At 42.1% G+C, this 22,211-nt stretch overlaps 3 protein-coding genes across 5 annotated transcripts in view; 2 read left to right on the forward strand and 1 right to left on the reverse strand.

The window, feature by feature from the left end:
• Nucleotides 1-7,221, forward strand: part of LOC112264375 (adenylyl cyclase-associated protein 2) — a 48,869-nt gene extending 41,648 nt beyond the window's left edge. For both annotated transcript variants that reach the window (XM_024440927.2, XM_024440926.2), the window contains exons 8-13: nt 2,903-3,083; nt 3,534-3,709; nt 3,987-4,110; nt 4,306-4,388; nt 4,641-4,781; nt 4,931-7,221. In XM_024440927.2, coding sequence (XP_024296695.1) covers nt 2,903-3,083; nt 3,534-3,709; nt 3,987-4,110; nt 4,306-4,388; nt 4,641-4,781; nt 4,931-5,014 — 789 coding nt within the window. In that variant the 3' untranslated portion in view covers nt 5,015-7,221. The remainder of the gene's footprint in view (nt 1-2,902; nt 3,084-3,533; nt 3,710-3,986; nt 4,111-4,305; nt 4,389-4,640; nt 4,782-4,930) is intronic.
• Nucleotides 7,222-7,323: 102 nt separating this feature from the next.
• Nucleotides 7,324-9,554, reverse strand: LOC112264376 (aurora kinase A and ninein-interacting protein). Of its 2 annotated transcripts, XM_024440928.2 has the most exons (4): nt 9,330-9,554; nt 8,985-9,153; nt 8,633-8,789; nt 7,324-8,477 (listed from the first exon to the last, which is right to left on the reverse strand). In XM_024440928.2, the coding sequence occupies exons 2-4, from the start codon at nt 9,075-9,077 to the stop codon at nt 7,477-7,479; spliced, it is 1,251 nt and encodes a 416-aa protein (XP_024296696.1). In that variant the 5' UTR covers nt 9,078-9,153; nt 9,330-9,554; the 3' UTR covers nt 7,324-7,476. The 2 variants fall into 2 exon arrangements, with proteins under 2 accessions (XP_024296696.1, XP_024296697.1); XM_024440929.2 differs by lacking the exon at nt 9,330-9,554 and having other exon boundaries at nt 8,985-9,323.
• A 3-nt stretch (nt 9,555-9,557) lies between these two features.
• On the forward strand, nt 9,558-20,977 carry LOC112264377 (vacuolar protein sorting-associated protein 28 homolog). Its single transcript, XM_024440930.2, has 10 exons — nt 9,558-9,642; nt 10,152-10,219; nt 10,506-10,534; nt 10,680-10,717; nt 10,813-10,902; nt 17,932-18,037; nt 18,243-18,344; nt 18,964-19,017; nt 19,315-19,406; nt 19,630-20,977. The coding sequence occupies exons 2-10, from the start codon at nt 10,180-10,182 to the stop codon at nt 19,748-19,750; spliced, it is 672 nt and encodes a 223-aa protein (XP_024296698.1). The 5' UTR covers nt 9,558-9,642; nt 10,152-10,179; the 3' UTR covers nt 19,751-20,977.
• Nucleotides 20,978-22,211: the final 1,234 nt, after the last annotated feature.

The following is a 22,211-nucleotide window of genomic DNA, read 5'->3' on the forward strand; positions in this document are numbered from 1 at the left end:
CTTGGTAATTAAGGCTCTCAGTGAGAAAAAATGCATTTAGAGTAAAGGTTGACCAAAGTCCCTGTCGCAGCAGGACTTAGGCCGGGATTCAATCCAATCTGCCTTAGATCCGTGTTATAGCACGCTTGACATTAAAGGTAATTTCTGATTGACCCCACATTTGCAGCGTTTACCATGAATGCGATCAATGCGGGAACATTGCCTTTAAAAGCTGCATTGTCACAACATACAGTCGGATTGAATCCCTGCCTTAGGTCTCCACTTTTCACCATATGCATATATAAACATCAAGAACAGCACACAGTGGTAGTTAAGGATCCTATTTGCCAAGGGTGGACCACTCTGGTCCTGGAGAGCTGGAGGGACAGTGTTTGCAGGCGTTTGTTCCAACCCAGCTTTGACGTTGGCCACATCTGCTACAAGAAACCAGTTGAATATGAAGACCCTCAACTATTTGTCCTGTACTCCACCTGCCGGCCAACAACTGTATTTTATTTGATTTAACCTTTATTTAACTAGGTAAGTCAGTGAAGAACAAATTCTTTTTTACAATGATGGCCTACCAAAAGGCAAAAGGCCTCCTGCGGGGCTGGGATGAAACATTTAAAAATGTTTAAGTACACACATCACGACAAGAGAGACAACACTACATAGAGACCTAAGACAACAATATAGCAAGGCAGCAACACATGACAACACAGCATGACAACAACATGGTAGCAGCACAAAACATGGTACGAATATTATTGGGCACAGACAACCGCACAAAGGGCAAGAAGGTAGAGACGATAATACATCACGTGAAGCAGACACAACTGTCAGTAAGAGTGTCCATGATTGAGTCTTTGAATGAAGAGATTGAGATAAAACAGTCCAGTTTGAGTGTTTGTTGCAGCTTGTTCCAGTTGCTAGCTGCAGTGAACTGAAAAGAGGAGCGACCCAGGGATGTGCGTGCTTTGATGACCTTTAACAGAATGTGACTGGCAGAATGGGTGTTGTATGTGGAGGATGAGGGCTGCAGTAGATACAGTATCTCAGATAGGGGGGAGTGAGGCCTAAGAGGGTTTTATAAATAAGCATCAACCAGTGGGTCTTGTGACGGGTTTACAGAGATGACCAATTTACAGAGGAGTATAGAGTGCAGTGATGTGTCCAAAAAGGAGTGCAGTGATATGTCCTGCCAATCTCTAAATTATGTCTCCGTAATCTAGCATGGGTATGATGGTCATCTGAATCAGGGTTAGTTTGGCAGCTGGGGTGAAAGAGGACCGATTACGATAGTGGATACTAAGTCTAGATTTAACTTTAGCCTGCAGCTTTGATATGTGCTGAGAGAAGGACAGTGTATCATCTAGCCATACTACCAAGTACTTGTATGAGGTGACTACCTCAAGCTCTAAACCATCAGAGGTATTAATTACACCTGTGGGGAGAGGGGCATTCTTCTTACCACACCACATGACATTTGTTTTGGAGGTGTTCAGAACAAGGTTAAGGGCAGGGAAAGCTTGTTGGACACTATGAAAGCGTTGTTGTAGAGCATTTAACACAAAATCCGGGAAGGGTCAGCTGAGTATAAGACTGTATAACCTGCATATAAATGGATGAGCGAGCTTCCTACTGCCTGCCTGAGCTATGTTGATGTAAATTGAGAAGAGTGTGGGGCCTAGGATCGAGCCTTGACAGGCAGTGGCTGAGACAGCAGATTTTCTGACTTTATACACTGCACTCTTTGAGAGAGGTAGTTAGCAAACTAGGCCCAAGACCCCTCAGAGACACCAGTACTCCTTAGCCGGCCCACAAGAATGGAATGGTCGACCATATCAAAAGCTTTGGCCAAGTCAATAAAAATAGCACAATATTGCTTAGAATCAAGGGCGTGTCAGTGACACATCCATAACTTGAGCGGAAACCAGATTGCATACCAGAGAGAATACTATAGACATCAAGAAAGCCAGTCAGTTGATTTTTTGACAAGTTTTTCCAACACTTTCGATTAACAGGGAAAAATAGAAATAGGTCTGTAACAGTTCGGATCTGCTTGATTTTCCCCTTTAAATAAAGAACGAACCGTGGCTGACTTCCAAGCAATGGGAACCTCCCCAGAAAGGAGAGACATGTTAAAAAGGTTGGAGACAGGCTTGGCGATGAAAGGGCCAGCAACCTTAAAGAAGAAAGGGTCTAAACCATCTGACCCAGATGTTTTTTGGGGGTCAAGTTCCAGGAGCTCCTTTAGCACCTAGGACTCTGTGTCTGCCTGCAGGGAGTAACTTTGTAGTGGGGCAGGTGAAAAAGAGGGAGAAGCATCGGGGATAGTCATTAGAAGGGGTGGGAGATGAGGAAATGTTGGACGGGCAAGGAGGCATGGCTGAGTGAAATAGGAATCCTGACTTAATGAAGTGGTGATTTAAAGAGCTCAACCATGTGCTTATTGTCAGTAACAACCATATCAACAACATTAAGGGACATGGGCAGCTGTGAGGAGGAGGGTTTATTCTTCAGGTTTTTAACCATTTTCCAGAACTTCTTGGTTTTAGACCCACAGAGAGAGAACTGCTCCTTAAAGTAACTAACTTTGGCCTTCCGGATAGCCTGAGTGCACTTATTTCTCATTGCCTGAATGAGAGCCAGTCAGCCTGAGTATGCGTGTGCTGAGCCTTTTGCCAAATGCAATTCTTGAGGTGGAGTAACTCAGCAATATCACGGTCGATCCAGGCGCTCAACCTGTTTTTAGCTCTCATTTTCTTTTTGGGGGCGTGTCTGTTAACAATACCACTGAAAATATATAAAAAAGAAGGTCCAAGCATCTTCGACAGAGGGGGACTGTAGTTCCAGACTTCTTCACCATCATCTAGTCTTGATTCACAGAGAGTAACACTCCTCTCTCTATCTCTCAACACAGGGTCCCATTGCTCCTCCCTCTCTGTTCGCTCCTGCCCCTGGCGGTCCCAGCCCCCTTCCACCAACCCCACCCCCTGGACCCCCACCAGTCTTCACATGCGAACTGCCACAGGCCGACAGCACCACGGCCCAGCACTCGGCTCTCTTCGCCCAGCTGAACCAAGGAGAAGCAATCACTAAAGGTAGCCAAGCCACCGTCATCCAAGGGTTGAAGAGCTCTGATCCAACTGCAGGGGAGGGAGGGAAAATAAGTAGAAACAGAAGAAGAAAGGGAGCGAGAGTTGAAGAGAGAGGATGTGGGTTGAATCAACAGTTACAGAGTTCTGAAAGCACCACTGCCCAGCACTCAGCCTTGTTTGCCCAGCAGAACCAGGGATCCAAAGGTAGCCAAGACAGGAGAGAAGACGAGGAAGAAGGAGGGGGAGAAACAGAAGGAGAAAGTGAGGGAGAATTGATGAGTTGCTGTGTTGAGGACATAGAAATAGTCATTATATTTCTATGCTGTGTTTATTAAACAACAGTTAGGGTCAAAGTTTCTCAAATTGAGATTTTTTGATAGTTATTTTTTTTAATACATTTTTGTACTAAAACAATAACTTATTACAATGAAGTATCCTCTCTCTGTTCACTAGCATTAAAGCACGTCTCAAAGGACCAGATGACCCATAAGAATCCCGCCCTTCGCTCCCAGGGAGGGGAGAATCACGCCTCCCCATCCAAGAGCCGGAACCCCGGCGGCTCCTCCAACCTAGAGCCTCCCCAGAAACGACCCCCACTGCTGGAGCTGGAGGGGAAGAAATGGAGGGTGGTATGTTACCTAGTGTCTTGCCTCGCCTGCCAGGCTTCTAAGTTTTGCTATTATCAAAATGGAGGACATGGAGGATCTTAAAGAATGTCTAGTGAGTCAGGAACATTTTGGTGCTTCTCACATATTCAATGACCAAGACTGCTGTTAGTGTGACAGTACACTTTCGGAGGCGATTGTGATGTCTGGTGCTGAACCTAATGAGGTCATCCAAAGGTGAAGGGTCAAACCGGAGAGGGGTCAGACGGTCACAGGTCTTGTTTGTTGTTTCTCCCCACAGGAGTACTTTGACCAGGCTCATGACCTGGTTATCAAGGAGACAGAGCTGAGACAGGTGGCCTATGTCTTCTGCTGCAGCAACTCTACTCTACATATAGAGGGAAAGATCAACTCCATCATTGTGGGTGAGTTCAGCCATCTGTTGTATTACTTCTGAGTTAATCATACTGTATTTCTGTTTGATCATTTATACTGCGACGTCATTTACAAAGGAGTGGCCATACACAGTGGACAATTTCTTTGTCATCTTTGACAGCATCGTTCCTGTATCTCTCTCACTCACGTATTTCATGCTTTCCTATGCCGTTCACCTCTGACAGATAACTGTAAGAAGCTTGGTCTGGTGTTTGACAACATCGTTGGCATTGTGGAAATAATCAACTCAAAGGACATTCAGTTACAGGTCAGCTCAAATTTCATACATGTTCTCTTTCCTCTCGGCATCTGAAGTTCAGCTTCAATGTACCTGCAATAACCCTATCATAGATGTATAGTACTGGCACATTTAGTTTTATATGTTATGTTGGGCCATGAGTTAGGTGCCTCTGAGTTAGGTCCATGAGTTTTTTTAGTACTTTTCAGGTTACGCGGACAGGAAAAATGACTGTCCCTAGACTAGTTATAAGATGGAAGTATCTGCCCCACTTTTGTCCAGGTGATGGGTAGAGTTCCTACCATCTCCATCAACAAGACAGAGGGATGCCAAGTCTACCTGAGTAAGGACGCTCTGGACTGTGAGATCGTCTGCGCCAAGAGCTCTGAGATGAACATCCTGGTACCACAGGATGACGACTATGTGAGTGTGTGTTAAAGTGTGTGTTGAGGGCTTGCATTTCCAACGTGCCTGCCTGTCTGCCTGCCTGTCTGTGAGAGAGAGTGTAAGGATGAAACTTAGTGAGAGTGTGTCTGAGTGTGGTTTTGTTTTTAACATGGTCTGTTTAACAGAGGGAGTTCCCAGTTCCTGAGCAGTTCAAGACCGTTTGGGACGGGTCCAAACTGGTGACAGAACCCACAGAGATCGCTGGCTGATTGCTGATACTTCCTCCTCATCGAGATGATCTCTTATCACCCCCATTTATTCCTCATCTATTTTCCCTCTCCGTCAGAGGTTTCACAAACCCTTATAGGCTGGCTATCACAAGTAATAAATGAGATCCTGTACCACACAAACCAGACAGTGTAACTGACTGGCTAGTAGTGCTGTAGGTCAGTTGATTGTACGCCTGATTGTATGCATTAAGATGACATTATATTGTTTCCTCTGCACTTTGAAATGGTAGATTGTCCTTGAACTGTTTGTTCAGCTTATTTGTTGCAGAGCACTCTCCTTCACAAAACTACTGTACTATCCACAGAGTTATGGTAAGCTTACTATTTAAACATGCAGTATTTTTGTCAGGTTTCTTTGTCTAGAACTTCTGTGTTTGGCAAATAAAGTTGCATTAAAATGAGGAATAGTGAGGAAGTGTAGCCTTTGTTAATATGTTAAATCTGTTTATGCAAAATAAGGTAAAGACTCTCAAACAAGTATCTGGCATCTTAACTTACTTGTGTGTGCCATAACATAAAAGGTGTTTATGCAAGAAGGCTATGTGTACAACATAATTACTTCTTTACAAGTTAACAGCTGAAAGAGCTACCCTGATAAGACAAACCTTGTATTAGGATATATTATGGATGTGTCTTTTGATTGGAGAGAACCTTCAGATTCCATACTACTTGGCATTGTAATGTTGTTTTATGCTTTGTTGTGACTTGATTTGAGAGGCAGAAAGTATTGAAGAATGAGGTCGAGTTGACTTTAGATTTGTATGATATGTAGGATGAAGAGAATGTTCCACAGATAAAATTGAATGGCCAGTTTGAAACTATATGGTCAGTTGAGAGGGAGTTGTAGAGTATGTTCCACAAGATGTTGAAGCATACACTGTTTTGGTTTGCTTTAATACTCTACAATACTAAAATATTCACATCTAGCTGTTCAGTTAACAGTTGTATCATGTTTATACTGCATGGTAGTGTTCTCCCAGCTAGCACATTTGGTTCCTTGGAAGTTGTGGGAGCGTATGTTTTTGATTCCACATTTCTGGGAAGGAAGCCATAAGTTTCCTGACCAGTAGAACTGATTTTTTTTTTATTACATTCTGTGAACGGAAGTAAAAATGTTGCCTGTTCTGGGAACTTAGATTTTTAGGTTGCAGTGAGGTTCTGAGAACATTTTACAATGGTTCCCTGAAAGTTTTCCTGGAAAGTTTTTATTAATGTTCTGAGAATGGTAATGTAATTTGAAGGTAATTAAATAACGTTCTGAGAACATGTTTCAGTAAGACTTCTAATAACACCGCTAGCTTAGTTTAACTGTTTTGAACTCCAAACACAGAACAAATTAAAATGTATTTGCTTAGGCATTAATCATACAATTGTATTTTTTATTGTGGTATGGCATCAGTGAAATTCAAAACTATTATCTTCTCTTCTTTATCCATGGAATTATTCCACTACGCCACCAGGATGGAGCTGAAAGTACTACATTTCCCACCACAGAAACATATAGCTCTCAAAAAATGTGTGAGCTGGGTATCCTGCTCCATTCCTAGAATGTTGTGAGAAGGTATGCAAAATAACCGTAGGGCAACAACACTCCCAAGTGTTTAAAGCCAAGCTTTAAAAAACAAATGGTTCTCAGAACGTTGTACTAGCTGGGGTAGCACTGAATTAGGATGGAGTGTTTTTTTTTAACACATTTAAAAAATATATATATACTAGCCTATATTGCATTGACAGCAGACTTAATTGACAAAGTGAAAGAACCACAGCGACACCTTACTTGCATTTGATAAGCAAGATATATCTTAAACTATAGTTATCTTGTTAATTTTCCTAACCCAAATATATGGTTGTAGCATCACCAATAGATTGCTGTCACCAGCACTGCATAAGCCTTAATATGCTTAGATACAAATCAAGATAGAGAAATGTTTTTCATAATGTTCAATGTCTACTGAACTATTGTCAATATACATACCTGTTAGTCTGAATACACCACTGTAACCTTAAATTAAGCATCTTCATTTCTTTAATGCATTTTGTATTGGGACACAAATGCATCAGCATTTAGATGGGGTTAATACTGTTTGTGCTTTTCACATGTCTTTATTCATACACAGCAGTGAATTTAGTGTACATAAATGTATCGTTTTTCAAAATAAAATCTAAACTTTAGTGCTTGACATTAATTTGGACTTGAGAATATCTTATTTGTGTTACATTTTATTCAGTGCCATAAAGTTGGAAAAGAGAAATGTTCAGAAACTGGATACATCGAATACATTTTCAATCCAGGTATTGTAAGTGTTCAAGTAAAGATCATAGGTGGTTTTCAAACAAGTGATTATCTAAGTCATTAGAAACCTTAACCTGCAATACAATTTACAACACATCTAAAATGTTCAGAATTCCTTTCATTAGTTTTCACCATTATACATACATTGTCAGTGTTTGATAACCTTGTTTCCCTGAGAGTCTTGGGTGAAGAGCAACTCCTCTCCTAGCAGGGTTTTATCAGTAGCAAATATACTGTCTCTACCACTAGCTAATACATTAGTCTGGTCCTTTATTGGGCTTCTTGATACCAGAGCACGGTGTGCAATCACCCTCAAGCCCTCAGAGTCCTGTGTGAACAGCATGGCAAGAGTGTCTCCCTCACACTCTCTCAATGGTTGTTCTAGAACATGTTTCATGGACTGTTCTAGAACATGTATCTGTGGTGATGGAAGATGTGGTTTTGTCCATCTGTGAGTGGAAACAGGGCTGAGAGGAGGAGACATCTTGTTTGGGGATGGCGAAGACATTGATCGTGGTAAGTCGTTCTCTTTCCCTTCTACCTGCTGTGATATCAAATGAGAAGGGACAGCCCTTTTCTGGGTGGAGGTCCTATCCTGTGCACCCAGCCAAGCCCTGAATCCACCCTCACTCTGCAGGATCTCCGGGAAAGCAGTGCCTGAGTCACCGGCCTGTCTTACTCCAACAAAGAGTTCCTGGTGTGTCAGAACACACTGCCCCTCAGAATCTGGCTCACTTAGATCTTCACTATACTGTGGTCTGTTACAGGTACTCCATTGGTCCGGACTGCACTCCTCCTCATGAGTATCAGTCTCTACTGGGGGAGAGGAATTCACAGAGAGCCTTCTCTTTTTGTCTGGTTCCTCCATCTCCTCAGACTGACGGTCCATTTTAAGATGGGGCATATGGGAAACCTCCCAATATGCTCTTTCCCTGAAGCTTTGCCTGTTCCACTCACAGCCTGCAGAATTCTCTCCCTCCGGGCTCATCTGTAGGGTGGTGGGTTGAGCTCCTGTACTCTGTGCCCCTGACTCTAAACGTTTCCGCTTGGTTCCGCTCCCAATGTTAACACGCCTGAGTGAAGTTGAGAAACATCTGGTGGAGGTGGAAGGTGTACTTGGCTCTGGAGACGCAGGTTCCTTTTGGGCCACTGTAAGAGAGAGTGACATGGGGAGCCTCTAAAACATTATTGGGATATTACACTAACAACACATTAATTACTGTAATTAACAATTGCTGACATGATTACATTTGTTGAAGTACAGCTTAATCCCGAAGCAGCATTTCCTCTGCACCTGAGCTTACCTTTGTGCTGTGGGGTAAAGAATGAGGATATAGAGCTCTGTTTGTTGACAGGAATCTGGATTTTTGTTTGTGTAAAATTCAGCGCCACTGCTAAGCTGTAACCTCCAGACCGAGCCAGAGGATTCAGTTGTTTTGAGATGGGTCGCAATGGCCTTCTCTGGAATGAGAAATTAACCGTTTAAAAAAATGACAATTAGGGAATGTATTCAGTCATTGTCTCCACAAGTTCAGAGCAAGGAAAACATACAGTATATTATGATAAAGAATCATAGTAGTGGACTATCTTGTTTTCATGACAACAAACTCAGTTGGGTCAGAACCAATGAGTCAGACATTTTCCAAAGCACAGTACCTGTTTCGCCTTTTCTTTGAGGTCTACAGTGTCCAGCCAAACCCCACACTCCTCCTGTGTTGAAGCCTGAGATGGCGCTTTGGAGGTTTTCATGGTAATGTAGGACAGGCTTGCGAATGATACGTTTGGAAATTAGCCTCCTTCGATTTGCATTGAAACCCCCCGGTTGCTTTGGATGACAAAACAATTACTGTCATGAAACAAGCTGAGCTTCAACCATGCCATTTGTCAAAACATAAACCTGCTTTAGTTAGTATATCCAATATATTTTGTAGCGGTACTAGGTGAGAGCTTTTTCATATTTGAGCTAAAATACAAGCTATCTAATTCGATTTTCAGTCTTACCATGTAGCCAAGCGATGTTGTGTCTTTTTTGAGTCTCGCGCGCCAGAAAATAATTGGGCTTCCACTTGCCAGATATTGCACATGAAACTCCACTCACTTTATAAAAGTATCAGTAGGAAATATAATTCAAATATACATTTCCTCATGTGGTAACACGTTTCCAAACAGTATTTTTTGTATTTTAACACTTATTTAGAATTTTGCTTATTTTAAGTGAGGCACAGAAGGGCACCTTATGTTTTGCGACGTCTGTGGGTCCTTTGGTTCCGCGAGGGGTGTGTTTACACTGACGTCACTTCAGTTTGCTAAGGGGGTGAGTTAAATATTTCCAGAACATTTTGATTTATTATTGAAGTATTGGTCGAATAACATGTGTATATTATTTCAATTTACGTAATAGTAGTGTATTGTGAAGTGGCCTAACTTATCCAGCCAATATATTGTGCCAAATGGGTGATTGTTTTGGTTAGATAAATCACAAAGGAAATGCTAGCTAGCTAACTAGCTTATTTTTCATAAAATATCTACAGTAGCTAATGTCATCATCTTTGAATATTGTTGTTGACATCTATTTATCAAATAATCTCCCTTACCAATCTTTGTAATTAGCTAAACGAGTGGTGAATTCATCAAAGTGTAGCTAGCTAGATAAGCTACATTTCGTGCTTGCTAGCCAGTTGAGGACTTCCTGCTTGTATTTTCTCTTTGCTAGCTAACTAACGTGACAGATCGCTACAGCCACAGTTTACAGTCAATTAATTAACTTTGATGTTATAGCTAAAGTATTTGAAAGGCATCTGTAACATGTATTACTTTTAATAGATAAAGTTGTGAAACGGCAGCAGTCACCATGTTTCACGGAATACCTGTCGCAGGAGGTATGGGAGGAGGTAAGTTTTACCTGACAGTCACAAATGTACTCAAGTTTCAAGTTTTAATGTCACGTGCTCAAGTACAGTGAAATGCCTTTCTTGCAAGCTCCAACCCAACAATTCAGCAATCAATATCAATGAAGCACTAGGTAGAACAAAAAACACACGAGAAATATAAATAAGAAGAATACAAGAAAGTAAGAAGACCCAGGCTTTTTTAGAGACCTCTTATAGACGTGATCATCAAAGAGATGTGGTCTTATAAAGCATCTCTGTTATGCCTTTATACTTCTCTTCATTATAGCTCCTGTAAATAAACCTGAATTGTATGAGGTAAGTGGGGTTTTGTAGGGTTTGCATAATTTAAGGGCATATTTGGTGGACTTCTGGCTTTGAGTTTTCCGCATTATTACCAGGTTTAAAAAATATATATAAAAAAAAAATCAAAAAATAAGAAATAATGCAGTTTGTTTTTTAGGAAGTAAAATTGTACAAGAATGCCAGAGAGAGAGAGAAGTAAGTGAACATTGACTGTAAATTCATGATAAATGCTATTCACAAACCATGTAGGTGAGATGTTAACATTGAGCGTTGTGCTTGTATTTATCAAGGTTTGACAACATGGCAGAGCTCTTTGCTGTGGTGAAGACCCTTCAGGCCCTGGAGAAAGCTTACATCAAAGACTGTGTGACTCCTAATGAGTGAGTTTATATACTCTGACTGGTTGTGTGTGTGTGTATGTCTGTCATAGACCAGTGTTTCCCAACCCTGGTCCTCAAGTATCCCCACATTTTCTTATTGTAACCCTGGACAAGCACACCTGATTCAACTTGTCAACTAATCATTAAGCATTGAATGAGGCGTGTTTGTCCAGGGCTACAACAAAAATGTGTATAGTTCGGGGTACTCAAGGACCAGGGTTGGGAAACACTGTCAAAAACTGTAAAATAAAGGTGTGTGTGTGTGTGTGTGTACTAAAAATCTTGACTGAATATTTTTAAATTTTATTTAACTAGGCATGTGAGTTAAGAACAAATTCTTATTTACAATGACGACCTGGCAAAAGTCCTCCTGCGGGGATGGGGACCTGGGATTAAAATAATAAATACAATATAAATATAGGACAAAACACACATCACAACGAGAGACAACACTACATAAAGAGAGACCTAAGACAACAACATAGCAAGTCAGCAGCACATGACAACACAGCATGGTAGCAACACAACATAACAGCATGGTAGCAACACAACATGGTAGCAGCACAAACATGGTACAAACATTATTGGGCACAGTCAGCAGCACAAAGGGCAAGAAGGTAGAGACAACAATACATCGCACAAAGCTGCCACAACTGTCAGTAAGAGTGTCCATGATTGAGTCTTTGAATGAAGAGATTGAGATAAAACAGTCCAGTTTGAGTATTTGTTGCAGCTTGTTCCAGTCGCTAGCTGCAGCAAACTGAAAAGAGGAGAGACCCAGGGATGTGTATGCTTTGGGGACCTTTAACAGAATGTGACTGGCAGAACGGGTGTTGTATGTGGAGGATGAAGGCTGTAGTAGATATCTCAGATAGGGGGGAGTGAGGCCTAAGAGGGTTTTATAAATAAGCATCAACCAGTGTGTCTTCTGACGGGTATATAGAGATGACCAGTTTACAGAGGAGTATAGAGTGCAGTGATGTGTCATATATGGAGCATTGGTGTAAAATCTGATGGCCAAAGGGTAAAGAACATTTAGCCGCTCGAGAGCACCGTTACCTGCCAATCTCTAAATTACGTCTCTGTAATCTAGCATGGGTAGGATGGTCATCTGAATCAGGCTTAGTTTGGCAGCTGAGGTGAAAGAGGAACAATTATGATACCAAGTCTAGATTTAACTTTAGCCTGCAGCATTGATATGTGCTGAGAGAAGGACAGTGTACCGTCTAGTACTATATACTAGAACATACTTGTATGAGGTGACTACCTCAAGCTCTAAACCATCAGAGGTAGTAATCGCACATGTGGGGAGAGCGGCATTCTTCTTACCAACCCACATTAATTTTTTAAAATATATTTTTTAAACCTTTGTTTAACTAGGCAAGTCAATTAAGGACAAATTCTTATTTACAATGACGGCCTACACCGGCCAAACTAACGACGCTGGGCCAATTGGGACTCCCAATCCCGGGCCGGTTGTGATACAGTCTGGATTCGAACCAGGTTGTCTGTAGTGTAGTGTCTTAGACCCCTGCGCCACTTGGAAGCCCCGTGATATGACCTTTGTTTTGGAGGTGTTCAGAACAAGGTTAACGGCAGAGAAAGCTTGTTGGACACTTAGAAAGCATTGTTGTAGAGCATTTAACACAATATCCGGGCAGGGGCCAGCTGAGTATATGACTGTATTGTCTGCATATGAATGGATAAGAGAGCTTCCTACTGCCTGAGCTATGTTGTTGATGTAAATTGAGAAGAGCGTGAGGCCTAGGATCGAGCCTTGGGGTACTCCCTTGGTGACAGGAAGTGGCTGAGACAGTAGCTTTTCTGACTTTATACACTGCACTCTTTGAGAGAGGTAGTTAGCAAACCAGGCCAAAGACCCCACAGACGCCAATACTCCTTAGCCGGCCCACAAGAATGGAATGGTCTACCGTATCAAAAGCTTTGGCCAAGTCAATGGGAAACTCCCCAGAAAGGAGAGACAGGCTTGGCGATGAAAGGGGCAGCAACCTTAAAGAAGAAAGGGTCTAAACCATCTGACCCAGATGTTTTTTTGGGGTCAAGTTCCAGGAGCTCCTTTAGCACCTCAGGCTCAGTGACTGCCTGCAGGGAGAAACTTTGTTGCGGGGCAGGGGAAAAAGAGGGAGAAGTATCGGGGTCGCATTAGAAGGGGTGGGAGAAAATATTGGATGGGCAAGGAGGCATGGTTGAGGCAGATAGGAATCCTGACTTAATGAAGTGGTGATTTAAAGTGTTCAGCCATGCTCAGGCCCCAAACCAGGGGCTGAACCTGTTTTAATTCTCATTTTCTTTATGGGGAAGTGTTTGTTAACAATACCACCTAAAATATCAAAAAAGAAGGTCCAAGCGTCTTCGACAGAGGTGATCAAGCTGATTCTATACCGTTTTACAGAGGCCAGTTCATGATGGAGGGCTTGATCATTAAAGTTTTTTAACAAGTGTCTATGACAAATCAGGACAGGTCGTTGCAATGAGCAGCCATTAAGAACACAGGCTGTAAAACAGTGATCACTAAGGTCATTACAGAAAACACCAGACTGATACCTATCAGGATTATTTGTGAGGATAACATTGAGGCGAGTAGCCTTTTCTGGGTGTTTGCAGTCATACTTTATGGGATTGAGGATAATCTGAGAAAGGTTTAGGGAATTCCATTGCTTTAGGACTTTGTCAGGTGGTTTATGCATGTCCCAATTTAGGTCACCTAGCAGGACAAATTCAGACTTAGTGTAAGGGTCCAGGAGAGAGCTTAAGGCAGGTAGGGCACAGGCCGGTGCTGATGGAGGACGATAGCACCCAGCAACAGACAATAAAGAGCTATTTGAAAGTTTAATGCTTAAAACCAGCAAATTGTTTGGGGACAGACTTGGTGGGGACAACCGAGCACTGAGGGTGATCATTGGTAAAGATTGCCACTCCTCCAACTCTGGAAGATCTGTCTTGCTGAGAAAGGTTAACATTAGTATTCTAAACACTCTTTCTTAACCACGTCTCAGTAATGACCAACACATCTGGATTGGAGCTGTGAACCCAAACTTTCAATTGATCCATTTTAGGTAATAAGCTTCTAGTGTTAACGTGCAGAAAACCCTGGCTTTCACGAGAGCAGAAATCAGTGAAGCAGATATCAGAGCATAAGTCAGGATTGGGGCTAGCAACTGTAGATGATGGGCCAGGGTGTACATGCACATTTCCAGATATCCTCAACAGTAATACAATCAAAGCACGTTATAGTACAGGGGGAGCTCTGCAGTGCTGATTTATGATATCTGAATGTGCATCAGGTGGCAACAAGATCATATTGTACAGCAATTTCATCAGGTAACATGAATACAAAGCCGGTGAGAGGTGGATGGAATAGGATGGGAGGCCAAAAGTCTGTGTCACCAATAGAGAGTCAAAGTCCCGAGTGTGGGAACAAACATAGCCTGTCCCACGGTTGGGTAAAGAAAGTTTGTAGTCAACAAAGTATGCAGGAGTCATGAGGCAAAATGCACAAGAAAAAAATTAAATATATAACGACTTGGGGCTAGCCATTGTAAGTTCAGAGTCACTCGACCCAACAGTGCGTGTGTGCTGGAGGCAAGCGAAAGCTCGGGAGAGAGGGGTGAGTGTGGTGGAGGAGGTACTTGTATCAGACGGGGAGACAGGCCAGGGCAAACAGTGAACAGAGAGGGGTGAGTGTGGTGGAGGAGGTACTTGTAGCAGACAGGGGGAGACAGGCCAGGGCAAACAGTGAACAGAGAGGGGTGAGTGTGGTGGAGGAGGTACTTGTAGCAGACAGCAGACAGGCCAGGGAGACAGGCCAGGGCAGACAGTGAACAGAGACAGGCCAGGGGGTGAGTGTGGTGGAGGAGGTACCTGTAGCAGCAGACAGGGGGAGACAGGCCAGGGCAGACAGTGAACAGAGAGAGGTGAGCGTGGTGGAGGAGGTACCTGTAGCAGACAGGGGAGACAGGCCAGGGCAGACAGTGAACAGAGAGAGGTGAGTGTGGTGGAGGAGGTACCTGTAGCAGACAGGGGAGACAGGCCAGGGCAGACAGTGAACAGAGAGAGGGGAGTGTGGTGGAGGAGGTACCTGTAGCAGACAGGGGAGACAGGCCAGGGCAGACAGTGAACAGAGAGAGGGGAGTGTGGTGGAGGTACCTATAGGAGACAGGCCAGGGCAGACAGTGAACAGATCACCAGGTGGAATTCAAGCAGCAGTGCAGCAGGCAATGGGAGTAGATGTCACCCACTTGGGAGAAGCTTTTATTTCTGGAGGCAGATTTCTTGTAGAAAATGCCAGGGAATGGTCTTTGAACAGCAGGAGGGGGCTTCAGAGGACGCTTCAAAGACTCCCGACACTTGTTGGGCCAAAGGCCTTTTACTTCACACCTTAGTGCTAATTGAATCTGGCTCAGTTCCAGGTTGGAATGGTGTCCTCGGGTCTCTGCTGTTTGTTTGCTACAGCACCCTCTGTATAGCTTGGGAAAATAATACCTTGGAAGCAGTAATCTCTCTGGTTTTGGTCAGAATTAAGTTGTAGGTTTGGAGTTTTGATCTGGAGAAAAGGCCATGCTGTGGAGGGTAGCATCCTGCATATGTACCTGCTGAAAAATTCAAGTTTATGTAACTCCAAATCTATCCTTTTTGTAAAAAATAAAAAAACAAGTTGAAAAAAATGGTACTTTTTAACCTTTATTTAACTAGGCAAGTCAGTTAATAACAACTTCTTATTTTCAATGACGGCCTAGGAACAGTGGGTTAACTGCCTGTTCAGGGGCAGAACGTCAGATTTGTACCTTGTCAGCTTGGGGATTTTAACTTGCAACCTTGCGGTTACTAGTCCAACGCTCTAACCACTAGGCTACCTGGCCTTGTGTTTTAGGTTATTGTCCTGCTGAAAGGTGAATTTGTGTCCCAGTGTCTGTTGGAAAGTAGACTGATCCAGGGTTTCCTCAAGGATTTTGCCTTTAATTAGATTTATTATGTTTATTTTTATCTTAAAAATCTCCCTAGTCCTTGTCAATGATAAACATACCCATAACATGATGCAGCCACCACCATGCTTGACAATATGAAGAGTTGATTCTCAGTCATGTGTTGGATTTGCCCCAAACATAACACTTTCTATTCAGGACATGAAGTAGATTTATTTTCCACATTTAAGCAGTTTTACTTTACTGCCCTATTGCAAACGGGATGCATTCTTTTCACTCTGTCATTTAGGTTAGTGTTGCGGTATAACTAGAATGTTGTTGACCCATCCTCAGTTTTCTCCCATCACAGCCATTAAACTGTACATTTTTTAAAGTCACCATTGGCCTCATGGTGAAATCCCTGAGTGATTTCCTTCCTCTCAAGCAACTGAGTTAGGAAGCACGCCTGTGTCTTTGTAGTGACTGAGTGAATTAATACAGCATCCAAAGTATAATGAATATTCAATGTCTGCTTTTTTAAATATTCGTTTTATCTCACTTTGCAAGGAATTGGGAAAACCTCCCTGATTTTTGTGGTTGAATCTGTGCTTCAAATGCACTGCTCAACTGAGGGACCTAACAGATAATTAATTGTATGTGTGGGGTACAGACATTAGGTAGTCATTCAAAAATCATGTTAAACACCATTAAAAAAAAACTTTATTTCACCAGGAAAGCTAGTTGAGAACAAGTTCTCATTTACAACTGTGATCTGGCCAAGATAAAGCAAAGCAGTGCATCACAAACAACAACACAGTGTTACACATAGAATAAACAAACATACAATAGAAAAAGTGTATATACAGTGTGTGCAAATGAGGTAGGATAAGGGAGGTAAGGCAATAAATAGGCCATAGTGGCAAAATAATTACAATATAGTAATTAAACACTAGAGTGATAGATGTGCAGAAGATGAATGTGCAAGTAGAGATACTGGGGTGCAAAGGAGCTAAATTAATAAAATAAATAACAGAATGGGGATGAGGTAGTTGGATGGGCTATGTACAGGTGCGGTGATCTGTGAGCTGCTCTGGCAGCTGGTGCTTAAAGTTAGTGAGGGAGATATGAGTCTCCAGCTTCAGTGATTTTTGCAGTATTATTGCACACAGTGAGTCCATGAAACCTTTTTGTGACTTGTTAACCTCTATGAGATCGTTGTTGTCCCCCCGCGGGACACTTGAGCTAAGGTAGGCTAATGTGATTAGCATGAGGTTGTAAGTAACAAACAAAAAATCCCAGGACATGGACATATCTGATATGGGCAGAAAGCTTAAATTCTTGTTAATCTAACTGCAATGTCCAATTTACAGTAGCTATTACAGTGAAAGAATACCATGCTATTGTTTGAGGAGAGTGCACAATTATGAACTTGGAAATGTATTAATTAACCAATTAGGCACATTTGGGCAGTCTTGATACAACATTTTGAACAGATATGCAATGGTTCATTGGATCAGTGTAAAACTTTGCACATACACTGCTGCCATCGAGTGGCCAAAATCTAAAATGTGTCTGGGCTGGAATAAGACATTATGGCCTTTCTCTTGCATTTCAAAGATGATGATACAAAAAAGGTTTTTTCTTCGTTATCTTTTACTAGATCTAATGTGTTATATTGTCCTATATTAATTTCACATCTCCACAAAGTGTTTCCTTTGAAATGGTATCAAGAATATGCATATCCTTGCTTCAGGTCCTGAGCTACAGGCATATTTGGGTTATGTCATTTTAGGCGAAAATTGAAAAAAGGGGTGGATCCTTAAGAAGATCACATTTATACTCCTGAACTTATTTGGGTTTGCCATAACAAAGGGATTGACTCGACATTTCAGCTTTTCAGTTTTAATTTGTACAAGTGTCTAAAAACAATTCCACTTTGACATTATGGGGTATTGTGTGTAGGCCAGTGACACAAATTATATTTTAAATTCAGGCTGCAACACAATAAAATGTGAAAAAGTTCAGGCATATGAATACTTTCTGAAAGTACTGTATGAGGTTGCTTCAACATTAGAGAATGAGATCCATTACTGTGTGTTTCCATCAGGTACACGGCTGCTTGCTCCAGGCTACTGGTGCAGTACAAGGCTGCTTTCAAACAGGTCCAGGGATCTGACGTGGGTTCTATCGACGACTTCTGTAGGAAGTACAGAGTGAGTTTATATCAGTCACACTGCTTTGAGTAGAGTGCAGCTTTTGCAGTTAATGGAATCCACTCACTGTAACGTAAAGTGGCTGATCCCAGATGTGTACGTGCTTTAGCCATCTGCTGGCTGCCGAACTTGAGAACAATATCTGAATATGAGTACATTGGTTTGTATTTCATATTGTTCTCCTCTCCCTTCTCTTGTATATTAGCTTGACTGCCCGCTAGCTATGGAGAGAATCAAGGAGGATCGACCAATCACCATCAAGGATGACAAGGGCAACCTGAATCGCTGCATTGCTGATATCGTATCGGTAGGTCTCTTCGCTATGCTCATGACATTAAACACTAAGTGATATCAGACGCTGGGATCACCAACATTGAAGCATTTGCGGTCCAATATCGGTTTAATAATAAAGTGCGTTCTGTTCTGGCACTGTCTTTTTCTTAATTTTACGCATGTTCTGGCTCATCCCAGAACGCTGTTGGTGCCCCCTTAAGTGCCACAGCAAATTGCATCCCACATCAACCCTGCCAAGATCCAGCAGGGCCGCTGAACAGAGAGGAACAGCATAGGAGAGATATAACACATTCAAACTCTTTCATAAGATCAGACTGGTAGGAAAGGGGGATACCTAGTCAGTTGTACAATTGAATGATTTAAACTGAATTGTGTCTTCCACATTTAACCCCCTCTGAATCAGAGAAGTGCGGGGGGTTGCCTTAATCGACATCCACGTCATCAGCGCCCAGGGAACAGTGGGTTAACTGCCTTGCTCAGGGGCAGAAGGACAGATTTTTACCTTGCCAGACCACACATTTGAAAGTTTGATTGTTCTGCAGTAAATTTCAGGTTTCTGACTGACAGTGAAATTGTCAGTTAAGCTTACACATTATTGTCCTTCGTTTCTGTTTCTCGTCTCTTATCCCCAGCTCTTTATCACGGTGATGGACAAGCTACGTCTGGAAATCCGGGCGATGGATGAGGTAAATAGATCCGACTGAGGTCAAGTGACAATGAACATCAACATATCACCTCTAAAGTAATTAGGGCTTGGAAAGCCTCAGATGCCCTATTTATAGGCAACATAGGACAATTTGGATATTTTGCTATTTTTTTTAGCAAAATATCTGATGTGATTGGTCAGAAGATGAATATTTGGGCAAAAGATCAGAATTGGGCTGCCTGTGTAAACGCAGCCATATAACCTGTCGGGTAAAGTGGTTAGGGTCCGGTATTGTTTCTATGTTTCATTGACTGATGGGGTGGTTTGAATTTATCAGATCCAACCAGACCTGAGAGAGCTGATGGAGACCATGAACAGAATGAGCAACATGCCCCCAGACAATGAGGCCAAGGACAAAGTCACCCTCTGGTAAAGATATACCTCACTTACACACATTTAGGACTGGTTTCCCAGACACAGTTTGAGCCTAGTCTTTCAATGGAGAATCCTCATTGACCATACTTTTTAATATATAACTAGGCTTAATCTGTGCCTGGGAAAATGGCCCTTATTGTCTTGCAATGACAGTAGGTGTAACACTAAAATAGTATAGTAATTCCGAAGGTAAAGAGTTGCATGTTTTCCTCTTTAGGTTGACCACTCTCAGCAGCATGTCAGCCTCTGATGAGCTGGATGACTCCCAGGTTCGCCAGATGCTGTTTGACCTGGAGTCAGCCTACAACGCCTTCAATCGCTTCTTACACTCCTCCTAATCTACCCATCACCCAGGACTGTTCTCACCTTTCTTATTTCATTGTACTATCCCTTCCTCTCTCGCTACGCGTTTCAGAGGTCGTCTCCTCTGTTTGTGGTCTGTACTATTCAATGGAATAATATCTTTCTTCCTCCATCTCTGGTACAGTACTTGTCTGTCTTATCCTTTGAACTCTGACCTAGACTCATGGCTGTGTCCAGTGCTGTGGCCCAGTGGGGTCCTCCTGTTCAGTGAGATGCCTAGTTGAGTTGTAGTTCTCTAGCCTGAGTGACGGGGCACTGTGTTAAGACTATTCATATCAAATCAAATTTGATTTGCCACACGCGCCGAATACACCAGGTGTAGACCTTACCGTAAAAATGTTTACTTACAAGCCCTTAACCAACAATGCAGTTTTAAGAAAATATTTACTAAATAAACTAAGGTAAAACAGTAAAATAATGAGACTATATTACAGGGGGTACCGACACCGAGTCAATGTGGTATCAGCCTGTGTTCTAGCATCTACAGTACATAGGACTGTGTTTATGTCTGGTGTTGTCATACCAACACAAGGCCCGGTGTGAGTCTGTACCCTTTAAAAATCACTTTATATGAAGACAAGATATTTGAAATACAACATGTAAAAAAGTGACCTGGGGTGTGTTTAAGAAGTTCGGTCAGCCAAAACTTTGATAAAGGGATGGAAATAACATTTTGAGATGAAAATGAACTGCTAAATTTGTGAAATACAGTGTTGCTGTTCCTCATCTGCACTCTGAGGCACTCCAATAACTTGTGTACAGGTTATTCCTGGCAATGGATGTTCAGTTAACTCAAGTTGAAACAGTTGATGGACAGGTGGGCCTTAAAATAGTTAAGGCCAACCTGTAATGCACCCTTATTGATGATCATGTTGAAACACTCTAGTGAATGAAATGTGTTTATCTATGATTTTGTTTCTCATTTGAGTACATTTGATATTATAGTACTATACTTCAGTTAACATTCTTAATTCAGCTTTTCTTTAGATGTGAGGGTTTGGCCACATTAGGTGGGCAATGGAGATGGGTGGATTCATAGAATGTCCTCCTTTTGGGATGCTGACTAAATGGTGTTTCACCCCTCAATGAAAATTAGGGAGAGCATATTTATTAAGAATTACCATTGTAAATATTGCAGTTTTGAATTTTAAAAAAGCATGTAACACTTTTTAGAAATAATATTTAAAAACATCTACCTCCAACTTTGGTGTCTGTGCCTGTTATCATGTTTAGAAATGTATGTCTGAATTCTAAGGTCATTCATTGCACATTTTGCTTGGTACACTGGGTGCGTTTGTAAATTCACTCTGGAGTACCAGAGAGCGCTTAGTGTGCTCTGGGCATTTGTAAAAATTCAGAACGTTGTTAGATTGTCCATTTGATAAATTCAGAGCGTTACACTCGGGGCGTTCAGAGCACACACTGGATGAAGAGTAAGGGTTGATCCGAGCGATCTGGCCTCACAACAACTTGGGTGCGTCTTCTTCGTTGAGGTTTAACGGTGGTTGGCATCAATAAATGTTGCATTAATGCCACCTACTAGATTGGAGTACAACTCCCTTATACTTTGCTTGAAAAAAATAAACAAATACCCTACCATCTAACACAACACTCACAAAAAAATAACACCACCCTACTCCACTATTTAAATCTATTTAGTCCTTCCTTTGGCCAACAACCTGAAATAATGGAACTACCACTTAACACTCTTTTGATGTCTCGCACACTCATACCTCTGCAGCTGCCACCACAACCTCCATTTTCTGCAACTTCAGTTCCATCCCTGCAGTACAGTTGATAACCATTGCTATAAATGCTAAAAATCCAATCTCACTGAAACATATTTACTTGTTGAACTATCCCTCTGTAGTGGTACAGATCTACTACTCACACCACTTCTCTCAGAATCCCTACCCCTTGACCCATCGTCCTCTACTTTCTTCACTGCCTCAGCGTATGACAACTTCTGCACTACTCTAACCCTGAAACCTCAACCTGGCTCTCTTGCACAGGACATTTCTGATCCCCAGCCCCATGGGCACCCCTACAATTAACACATACCACTACTTTCCTCAATGTTACACATTCCTTTGTCTCATGCTCTTTGCACACTTCTCACACATAGGAACCTCCCTTCTACACACTGCTGCCACATGCACATAAGCTTGACACCTGTAACAATGTGATGTATTTGGCACAAAAGCTTGTACAGGATAACTTCTATATCCTAAAATCAATTTGTCGGGCAACGACTCAACATCAAAACTCAAAAGAACAGACAATGACTATTCTGTTTCACCACTCATGCCACACTTTCTGTGTTGCATCAAACACCGGAAATCTTCCCCTTCAGTTGGTCAACTTTTACATTTACTGCTACCCCAGTAATCACTCCTTTCACATTTCATGCCCCCATTTGTTTAACGCAGAGCACCT

The sequence above is a fragment of the Oncorhynchus tshawytscha genome, linkage group LG13 (assembly GCF_018296145.1).
Source record: "Oncorhynchus tshawytscha isolate Ot180627B linkage group LG13, Otsh_v2.0, whole genome shotgun sequence".
Taxonomy (NCBI): domain Eukaryota; kingdom Metazoa; phylum Chordata; class Actinopteri; order Salmoniformes; family Salmonidae; genus Oncorhynchus; species Oncorhynchus tshawytscha.